The sequence below is a fragment of the Clarias gariepinus genome, chromosome 1 (genome assembly GCF_024256425.1).
Source record: "Clarias gariepinus isolate MV-2021 ecotype Netherlands chromosome 1, CGAR_prim_01v2, whole genome shotgun sequence".
NCBI lineage: Eukaryota > Metazoa > Chordata > Actinopteri > Siluriformes > Clariidae > Clarias > Clarias gariepinus.
The window spans coordinates 11,967,316-11,978,131 of record NC_071100.1 but is presented as its reverse complement, the minus strand read 5'-3'; the positions used below and the strand labels follow the sequence as shown (position 1 = coordinate 11,978,131).

General features: G+C 37.4%; 1 protein-coding gene across 1 annotated transcript; it reads right to left on the bottom strand.

Annotated features, from left to right (window-relative positions):
- Window positions 1-7,721: 7,721 nt before the first annotated feature.
- LOC128520254 (aerolysin-like protein) lies at window positions 7,722-8,723 on the bottom strand. The gene has a single exon (XM_053494414.1). It carries the CDS (start codon window positions 8,712-8,714, stop codon window positions 7,722-7,724), a length of 993 nt encoding a protein of 330 aa, XP_053350389.1. The 5' UTR covers window positions 8,715-8,723.
- Window positions 8,724-10,816: the final 2,093 nt, after the last annotated feature.

The following is a 10,816-nucleotide window of genomic DNA, read 5'->3' as shown; positions in this document are numbered from 1 at the left end:
TGAATTCACAATCACATCACATTACAGCTATTATTTCCAGCCGTGGTTAAATAATGTTAGAAATAATTATTAAATGCTGGACACAAACAGCAAATATGATAATTATTATAAAAAGCCCGAAAAAGTTTGTGGTAATAAGATAATATTTACTTAATAATATAATATATAGTTCATTCATGTTTTCTAATGATGTCGACACATTTTTTACGTTTTAAATGAGATATGTTGGCATATTCACGAATCAGGACATTCACATAGTTAAGACTATCAGATAGCCTACTATCAGGAAATTAAATTAATTTCAACACCATGTAAACCGAGACATTGCCATGTCTTTCACTGTTTTGTCCCTGTTAAAACATTACAAAAAATATATAAGAAACTTATTAAGAATTTTAAAGCACGAATTTGGGCATCTCATTTCATCATTATGAAAATAATATGAAGCACATATACACACATTTATCATGAAAGATTTGTTGTAAAGCAAAATAAAATTCATGTTTGCTTCAGCATTGGGAACAATATTGTTTTAGACTAAGTAATTATACACAATTCTTCGTTGTACAGTACTTGGTCCGGCGTTTAAATAAAATCCTTCCATGCGCCATCTGGCGGATATTCAGTGAAGCACAACACATTTATTTAAATTCCCGAATGTTGCTTACGGCAAGTCGCGGCGCGCCGCGCGCTAAATTGAGGCATCCCGCGGAAAAACAAACGCAGTCTTACTGACCACATCTGTATATGTGCTTCATAGTATTTTCACAATGATGAAATGAGATGCCCAAATTTGTGCTTTAAAAGTTTCTTACAAACAGTAGTTTTTTGTAATGTCTCAGGAACAAAACAATGAAAGACATGGCAATGCCTCGGTTTAAATGGTCTTGAAATTAATTTAATTTCCTGATAGTAGGCGATCTGACTATGCGAATGTCCTAATTTGTGAGTATCTTATTTAAAACGTAAAAATGTGTCGCCATCATGAATGAACAAAATATATATATATATATATATATACTTTGATCATATTAAGTAAATATTCACAAAGTGCTTTGGGCTTTTTAGAATAATAATAAGCATGCTTTTAGCTGTTTGTGTCCAGCATTGAAGTATTATTTCATCCATTACTTGACCAGGGCTGGAAATTATAGCTGAAATGTGATTGTGGATTTATGACTGAAATTATTCAGTCATATGGGAATTTATGACTGACGTGGCTCGTACTTTCACTTTACAAAAGGCAGCATTTTTATTAAAAGGCTGATAATGTAGACGCGTGTTGTACAGCATATACAACGCGACAGCGCGCTCAGTTATTGTCATCCCTTTTCTCACCATGGGGTAGATCAGACTTCATAAGTACTTTGAGTGTAATTCACAAATTTACTGAATATATTATGTTTTTATGTATATACAGTATGTGTTTGTATGTGAATACATTATATAAGTGTTTGTGCGCGCGTCTCATATGTGACATTCATATAAAATGCAATTCATGCTGTGTATGTTGTTAAAGTATTTGTGGATATGTATGTAACAACGCGGCTCGCGCGAGGGGCAGAGCCGCGCATAAACCGTTCAGAATGGGCCGGGTCGTGTTACCGAGACACTCCGTGTGATCATTCGGTCGCACCAGTAAAAGGTGTCAGGGCCAAAGACAAAGCGCGCTTGAACATAATGCAGTAACTCTATTTATTTGAACACGGTAAAGGTGCTAATGTTTCATACATTCCTTTATTCGTCCTTTCTGTTTGTGCTTAGGTTTCACTGTTTTCCATATACTGTACATACAACGTTTGGACAACGATGTTCCGGAAGCGATGTTAAATTAGGAGAATTTTGTTAAACACAATTTTGTTTCAATAAAGTTTTATTAAATATAGAATATTTTTTTATGTTTTGCTGGCGAAATACATTTTAGGCAGAGACGTCTGCTCGGTCTTGTTAAATTGTTTTAAACCCCTTATTTCTGCAAATTCCCCCATCAGCAACAAACGGTTTGATAACTTCACACTTTCGATTGTACTTTTAAAATGTAACCTACGTATCTACAGAATAAGAATATTTAACTACTTCAGTAGTGAATGAGAAATTTGGTCGGTCTGGCTTTTAGATAAGGTTCTTATTTGATATAATTCTATTATTTAATTAAGTATCTTATTGTAAATATGATTCTTATCCTCTATATTCTTGTCGAGTATAGTCCTTTAGAGCAAGCACTGTGTCAGAAGATTCTGCGGAATCGCTTTTCACCTTTCTGTAGATGTGAATTTATCAAACTGTGTGCGCTGTTGCCAAATACTGTAAGGGGTTTAGATGAATTAACAAGACAGAGCAGATGTTTATGCCTAAAATAGATAGGTTTAAATAGATAGATTAATGATAGCAATTAAATCAGACTTAATAGTTGGATTTTATACTTTTCTTTTTATTTACTGTATGGACAGTCACATTATGCTTCCTCTATGTTATTTATCTCTCTATATATTCTCTAATTATGACTTGAATAAATCGCCTCACATCGGAGTGCGCTGGCGTGTTGGAAAAGCCAACGTTTACTGTAACTATCGAGTAGCCTATATAAGTGCAAGTCGCTGGTTTATACACGCCGATAAATGAATTTAAGATGGATTTTAAAGCATATTTTTTAGGCCTAAATATTCGTTTTAATTAATGGCCAGGTGTATTACGAAGTTGTTCTCTGCACGCTGTATCTGCATGGAGAGATTGTGTGTGTGTGCACGGAGAGTTTGTGTGTGTGTGCACGGAGAGTTTGTGTGTGTGTTTGTGACGTTATCTTCTCCTTCATACATGCTTCCAACCAACCAACCAACCAACCCTGGCCTCCAAACTCAGAAGCTAAGTGTCAAAGCTGATAACTGCTCCTTTGATCTGCTCGTTACGGCGGGGCGCCGACTGCTGATCAGCGTATAGTAACCTGTACAAGCCAAGCTCCTCCCCAAACACAGTGTAAGATAACTATTTACACTAACCATTAAAATGTTTAGAATTTAATTAAACACAAATATATAAATTAGACTTTGTTTATACATAATATTTTTATTATACCGTATATAAACTCATGCTAGGGTACTTTTACTACGCTGAAGTACCATTTAAAGCTATTTATTCATTTCTTTTTTATTTGCTTACTGTACTTACTTACTTAATTACTTACTAACTAGAGAACGCTTTAGTAAAGAGCTCTAAAACAACGGTAATACGAATGACAATGGATTATTACAGAACGTGTGAGTTGACGCCCATGCACCAATCACTAACCATTAAAATGTTGTATTTGAATTAAAATGGCACTTATATATTTGTGTTTAACTAAATTCTTAAAGCGTCGTGTTCACCCATGGGTTTACTGCATAAACACTGTTTTTTGCATTGAGTTTAATCATGCAGCACTTTTAGTATTTATAGCAAAAGCAACCCAACAGTGTGATCAAAGTACCCGAAATAACACTGAATTTATAGCACAACCCAACGATATTTAAAGCACATAAACACAATAAAACAATATTGCATGGGTGCGTTGTAACAAAGAAAGAGAGAAGAATCATAGAAAGAGAGAAGAAAATGAAGAATAAATACATATCAGTATTTACAGTTTAAGCTCGACACGTTTATGAGCTCCATCGCTTGCTGTCAATGGGCGCCTAAGAAAGAGAGAACACGTTTTCGGCTTCAGTAGACACACAATACTTCAGACTGAAACACGACTGCCCCCTACAGGTAATGAAGGGCATTTTCACAGCTTGGGATCCCATTTCTCGAAACGTGCGTTTTTAATGGCCAGATCTGTATTAGAGCCTGCGTGTGTCCTTAAGCCTGTGTTTCGCCACAGGGCTTAGGCTATGTGTCTTTAAGCCTGTGTTTCGCCATAGGACGTATGCTTAGTGTAACAGGTATTGGAGCCTGTCTGTGTCCCTAAGCCTGTGTCTTGCCAGAGAGCCCATGTTTCACCCTATGTTTGAGTACTGTTTGGGTTTGTTGTTTCTTTGTTTGTTTTGTGTCATTATTTTTTATATGCTGTGACTGCCCTTATTAAAAGACTCTTTTTGTTTACAAAACCCCTCTGCGTTTATGCCTGCTCTTTCCGCCCACAGTGACAACATCCGCCATTACACCCCGATCACGACAGTTGTCTTATTTTGTCGTTGAAATTTGAAATAGTTTTCTCACTTGTAATCATTAATGCTCATTTTATACATAACCTAAAATAAACCTACCTAAACCAGGGGAAATGTCCCTGAAAGATGAGTGTAATCACATGTCAAGAAAAACTCAGGTTATCAAAACCAATCAAGGTAAAAAATCACGGGACCAGCTAGTTAGGCTAAGGGTTCTGTCACTCGCTCGATCAGATCAGTTTAAAATGGTTAGCTGGTATAACCATAGCAAGAAACAGTACTGCTAAAGCATGTCAGCAAATTTTGACAATGAAAGAAGAAAAGTAACTGTAAAGTTAAGAATGTAGGGATAAAAAAGAGAAAGGCAAGATTCAGATGTTAGCCATGCTCATATTGAAGTGCATAAACTGTCATCTTGAATAAGCAGGGATAGTGCAATATCTCTCTCTCTCTCTCTCTCTCTCTCTCTCTCTGCGCATGCGCTGGGTGTGAGAAAGCGCGTGGAAGACTGTTTGGCGTCTTGCCAGATTTTCAGAAAAAACTTTCCGTTTTCTTTAACCCCCATTTCTTTATTTATTTCTTTATTTATTTTTTATGTATTTATTTCCCCTTAATCATTATTTAGCGAATGCGTTTTAAAAGACATTTAGTTTAAAACTTCATAGTAAGAGAGAGAGCGGGGCACCATGGCCTCTGAGGCCGGTGGGGAAAGTTTGTCTCTCCGTAATGGTGTCAGGTGTGTCACGGACAATGGGGTACTGGTGGAGGAGGTACTGTTAGCGGTGGGAGAGCAGGTCGGGTGCGACAACATCTACTCAGCCTCCCGGATGAACAAAGCGGTGGTGGTGTTTGTGAAAAAGACGAGCCTCGTGAGTGCGCTGATTAAGAGCGGAATAACCGTGAGAGGATCTGCGGTCCAGGTCACCCCTCTGTCGGCCCCCGCGACAAGAGTGGTGATCTCTAATGTGCCTCCGTTTATACAGGACGAGGTGATCATGAGGAAGCTGGCCCGATTCGGGAGGTTCGTCAGCCCCATGAGAGCCATCCCGCTCGGGTGTAAGAGCTCCAGCGTAAGACACGTCCTGTCCTTCAGGAGACAGGTCCTGATGGTTTTAAACAACCAGGAAGGAACACTGAATGTAAACTTTAATTGCAAAGCGGGGGACAGCAGCTACACCGTCTTCGCCACCACAGAGCCGCTGAGGTGCTTTGAGTGCGGGGACATCGGACACAAGAGGCTGAGCTGTCCACACGGAGCCGCGCAGCCGGGGAGCTCAGGGGGCGACTCGGCCCGGAAACAGCAGCAGCAGCGCGGGGACAGTCAGCCGGAAAACACCAAGGAGTCCGAGTCCGCCGCGGGCCTCAGCGACACACCCGAGCCAGCACTCATGGAGGTCAGTCATACACACACCGCCACCACAGAGACACACACCGCGCCCGGCGATGACCCGAACATCGCCACTACTGTACACAGCGAGAGTAAACATCCCGACCCGTGTACAGTAGTCAGCACTGACCACGCCCCCAATGCTGACCACGCCCCCAACACCAGCACCGGAGAGGCACAGGAACCTCAAACCTGCACACCGACACCAAAAGAAAAAACCTCAATAAAACCAAGGAGAAAAAGTGACGAGACGACCATCACTGAACAGAGCAGCAAACGGAAAACCCGCAGCCAAACACTGAACACAACAACACAGGACACAGAAGAAGCAGGATGCAGCACCGCACACACACACACAGAACCACAAGGAGACACAGAGGAACAAATAAACCAATTCTTACAGTTAACCGAAAAAGAAAAAAGACAAGTGATCAATAAACTATTCCCGGGAGACAAAAAAAAATTTAAAAAAAATCTCACATCAGCAAACAGGACAAATTACATGTAAATAAACCAGACTATGAAAACATAACAGTGCGACACAAAATTTTAAAAGACGTTGGATTTGTTGGTGGGGTGGAGGGTCACGGGGTTTTCCTTAAAAAAAAACCAAAAAAAAACCCGAATGTACATATGTTAATACTTTGTGTATGTATGTGTGTGCGTATGTGTATGTAAGTATGTATGTACACGTAATTGTATGTGTGTGTGTGTGTGTATGTATGTGTGTATATGTATATATATATTTGTATATATAATTGTAAAACAGTAAATTTATCAATTTGTTATAATAAAGTGAGTTAAAATCTCTCTCTCTCTCTCTCTCTCTCTCTCTCTGTCATTTGTATCTGTACATATGGATGCATGAGTGTATGTGAATGATTGTATGTGAATCGTTAACATTATATTTACTTAAGTAACTTTTGAAAAAAAAAAATACTTCTATGAGTACTTTTTCCTGCACCATACTTTTTACTTTTACTTGAGTAACTTCATGAAGAAGAAACGTTACTCTTACATTCGGCTACACTCGACTTGTTACTTTTCCAACCATTTATTGGACACATTAGATATTTTTTGTTTTTGCCAGAGAAATGCAGCTGGTGGATGTACCACGTGACTGTTTCACCAATCAGATGTAGCAACAATAATTACATAAATCCGTTGGACCAATCAGCCGCAAAACCAATAACCGCATGGAGTCAAATGGCCACACAGAAGGCAGGGGTCGGGGGAGGGTTGTCTTCAGCAATGGTAGACAGTGAAGCAAACATGTTGCGGTTAGTTTAGCGGTTTTATTTAATGTTGCAATCTTAACATTTAATTAGAAAATAAAGCTAGATGCTTAAAAATATAAGTTTCTTACATTTGTTCTGCTGGACACAGTTCATGGTAAAGTGAGGCCTCTTGTACATGTTCTAATGTTATTTGTTATCTGCTGAGGCATTTGCAGGGCAACTGAACATACAGTATATCTTACACAGGAAATAGTTTACACTGTTCAAACATCCATGTGTTACCTACAGTAGGTATTTATTTCAAAAGCTTTATATTGTTTTATATTGAGATTGGGACATTTGTATTTCTTATTCCTTAATTTGATATTTTGTACAGATATTTCATTTTTTTTCGTTTAATTTTTTTAATTTTATTGATTTTATCTGCTTACATACTTTCTAAAAAAAAATAATCAGACATTGTGATGAAACAGTTACTCAGTACTTGAGGAGGCTTTTCACCGAATACTTACTTGGGTGATATTTCAGATTACTACTTTTTACTTCTAGTTGAGTTTTACTGCACCATACTTTTTATTTTGAAGTACAGATACTTTTACTTGAGTAGATTTTTTGGCTACTCTACCCACCTCTGTTCAGAAGTAACACTCCTGTACTTTAGCACCATATGAACAGTCTACAAAGAACAGAAAGGACAAAGACAGGCTTTCATATACAGGCAAAGATGAGTTGAAACAACAGTAGAGTGTTTATGTTGAGACTGACTTTATTGATAGAAATCTTTACAGATTTTAATATTCTTTTGAAAAAGAAATCAAATCAAATAATCAATGAGGATATCAATAAGGATTATTAAAAGGTAATAATTGAAACAATCCTTTAAGCCAAGCTAACAAAGAAGACATTTTTGATTTGAATGATCTAATAGGTGAGATTCATTATATAAAATTTTCATTACATTTTTAGAATAAACTTTGCAGATTTTGAGGCCCCACCGAGGTTTTTGGCTGATTCAGTCACAGTTACATCTCCAGCAGTGTAAGTGACACCTTTGTAGGTTCCACTGGTTTTAAATTCCAGCACACCACCATTATGGCATGTAATCTTGACTTTGCCCTTGAAGGGGAGATCAACTGGAGCCTGGCCAAGTGTGATGTCCACATCCACGGTTTTACCTGGAAGGACTTGAACAGGAAATGAGTAATGCTCCATTCTCTCTTCACTCATCTCTGAAGCATATGTACCATCAACACTAAGTATGAAAACATAGTTTGATTTTTTCTTTGCAATCAGTGGGATTCCTGCGTTCACTTCCAGAGTGTATGTCAACTCCAATTTTCCGGTAACTGACCAGAAGGATTTCTGTGTTATTTTTTGGGAGGTTTCACTTTTGTATTCTTGAGTTAGAGAAGTATCATTGTGGTAGGTCATGGATTTGATTTCCCTGACATTCACTTTGGGTATCACTTCCTTAAGTGTAGGATACTCAACATCTGTAAGCTTAGTAGACTCGATCGTGTTAATGAATATGAAGCCGAAGCAATCAATATCTGAACCTGAACGCCCTGTGATTCCCATGCAGATCCCAGAAGCAACATCAACTGGAACTTCTTGGTTCAACCCTTCACTTCTCTGCTTTACATAGAACTCCCTGGAGTGAGTTGTTTTGAATTTGATGGCACCCAGACGTGTTCCCCTTGAATTTGCCCATAGTGAAAGGGAGGTGAAATGCTCTCCATCTTCAAATATAAACTCTTTAACATCCCCAGCAGGTACACCAAACTGCTTGGACTGGCCATCAGTAAGGCAGACCTTTATGGCCTTCACTTGCCAGTCACCGAGCCACACGCAGATCTTTTGCAATGTGGATCCATTTTCAGTGCCATTAAAATTAAAGGGGTTTCCTCCATTCGCACCAACTGCAACTACATCTGCCAGGGCTGACATTATCTTGAGCTTAACCTTCAAAAAGAAAACAGACAATTAGTTGTATTAAGGTCATTTTTAATAATTATTCTTTTTTAAAATAAATAATCAAAAGCTACTGTCAATATTATTTTATGATTCAGATCATAAAGTGTTTTCAGCCGACTGTTTATTTAATTAATTTATTCTTACTAACGGCCAATACGTTCTTTTGGAATAAAACCAGTCATTCATTCATAATATATGCAAATGCTTTACATAAAGTTAATTAACCTTAACTAAAATGAACAAATTACTTGTAACTTCTATCTCACACCACTAAAAGGTAGATAGTACCAAAGTACCAATATATATTTTGGGTAGACCAGTATGGCCATCTTTAAACAAAATGGCCGCAGCAAAATTATTCCATCGCACAATTTAAGCCATAAATGAGACCCAAGTTGTGATTCTAATCTATTCTTATTGGTAACCATAATTTAAAATTTCTTTAAAGTTGTTAAAATTGCACCTAATCAATAAAAACCTCACACCAAGTAATAATAGAAAACATAAAAGAATGAATAGATTGCAATAAATTGTTTAATATTGCTACTGTATCCAACTAAATACATTTCCCTTGCAAACGACTTGTAGATGTTTTTTATAATTAATTTATTTTGGATTAATAAATCAATTTAACGAATTAACGTTTTCATACATAGGAATTTTTGGCGATGAACCTTGATATTCCACCATGTGCTGGCAATGGCAGGGACGAAAGCAAAGATTGCATGGAAGTCGACATATTCATGTAATTTCCATGATTAATCTCCTAGACACGTCAGTGCAGCCCTATACTTGGGTTATTTGAAGCTGTTGTGCTCTTTCTATCCTGTCTGGTCAGCATCCTCACAAACCTCTGCCTAATTTTATTGATTTCTTTCATGAACATTGTAACCAATTACATAAACAGTACATTACATGTAAAACAATAAAATATGCACAGATTTAAAACAGTAAATTTATGCATGAACTATTAATAAAACATATAAATAAGACACAAACAACTGAGGCGCACATTGTGCACATTTCATCGCTCCAAACCCCTCTGGAAAGCTACAGCTTCTGAATGTTATTTCTTGGAGAAATAATAAGAGAAATTACCCCCACTGAGTATCTACCTCTGCTGTGTCGTCAACTACAATTCCATTAGGAAGGGCCTGTCATAAAACGATTAAAGACCATTATGTGACGTGAACTGGCGGTCACTTTATTTGTAGCTAAATTATTTTTATTTGTAAATGATCTTCTTTATAAGGGCCACAGGAAGACCTTCACAAAATTAAATAAAAAAGGTAGATCACATTCTCTCTCCCCCTGTCTCTCTCTCTCTCACACAGACACACAACAATTACTATGCTTTTTATCTTTATTAATGGTTTTTGCACTGCTCACCTTTTGTCTTTTTAGAATTTCTGCAGTTTACCTCAGTCTCTGTCCTCTTATGACTCTTGTTGGCCCTGGGGGTGAAAAAGTATGAGCAATGGTACAGTTGTTAGCATTTACATACACTACTGCATTCAATTGTACAGACACAAAAGACAGGGAGAGAGAGAGAAAGAGAGAGAGAGAGATTGCACTATCCTCGCTTATTCAAGATGACAGTTTATGCACTTCAATATGAGCATGGCTAACATCTGAATCTTGCCTTTCTCTTTTTTATCTCTACATTCTTGAATTTACAGTTACTTTTCTTTTTTAATTGTTAAAATTAGCGGACATGCTTTGGCAATACTGTTTCTTGCTATGGTTTCGCCAGAGAACCTTTTTTTACTTGATCTGATTGAGCGAGTGACAGAACCCTTAGCCTGACTAGCTAGTCCTGTGATTTTTCACCCTGATTGATTTTAATAACCAGTTTGCATTTTTCTTGACATGTGATTACACTCGTCTTCCAGGGACATTTCGCCTGGTTTAGGTTTATTTTAGGTCATGTAAAAAAAAATTTTAGTGATTACAAGTGACAAAACAATTTCAAATTTCAATGACACAAAAAGAAAATGAAATAAATGAATATATAAAACAGTCAATATATGTTATGTTGCTTAAGTTACTGTAATAGGGCTGTGTTTAGAGATTAA

What these genes read in the sequence shown, in the direction of transcription:
- LOC128520254 (XM_053494414.1), bottom strand. Translation starts at nt 8,714, where the DNA reads ATGTCAGCCCTGGCAGATGTAGTTGCAGTTGGTGCGAATGGAGGAAAC.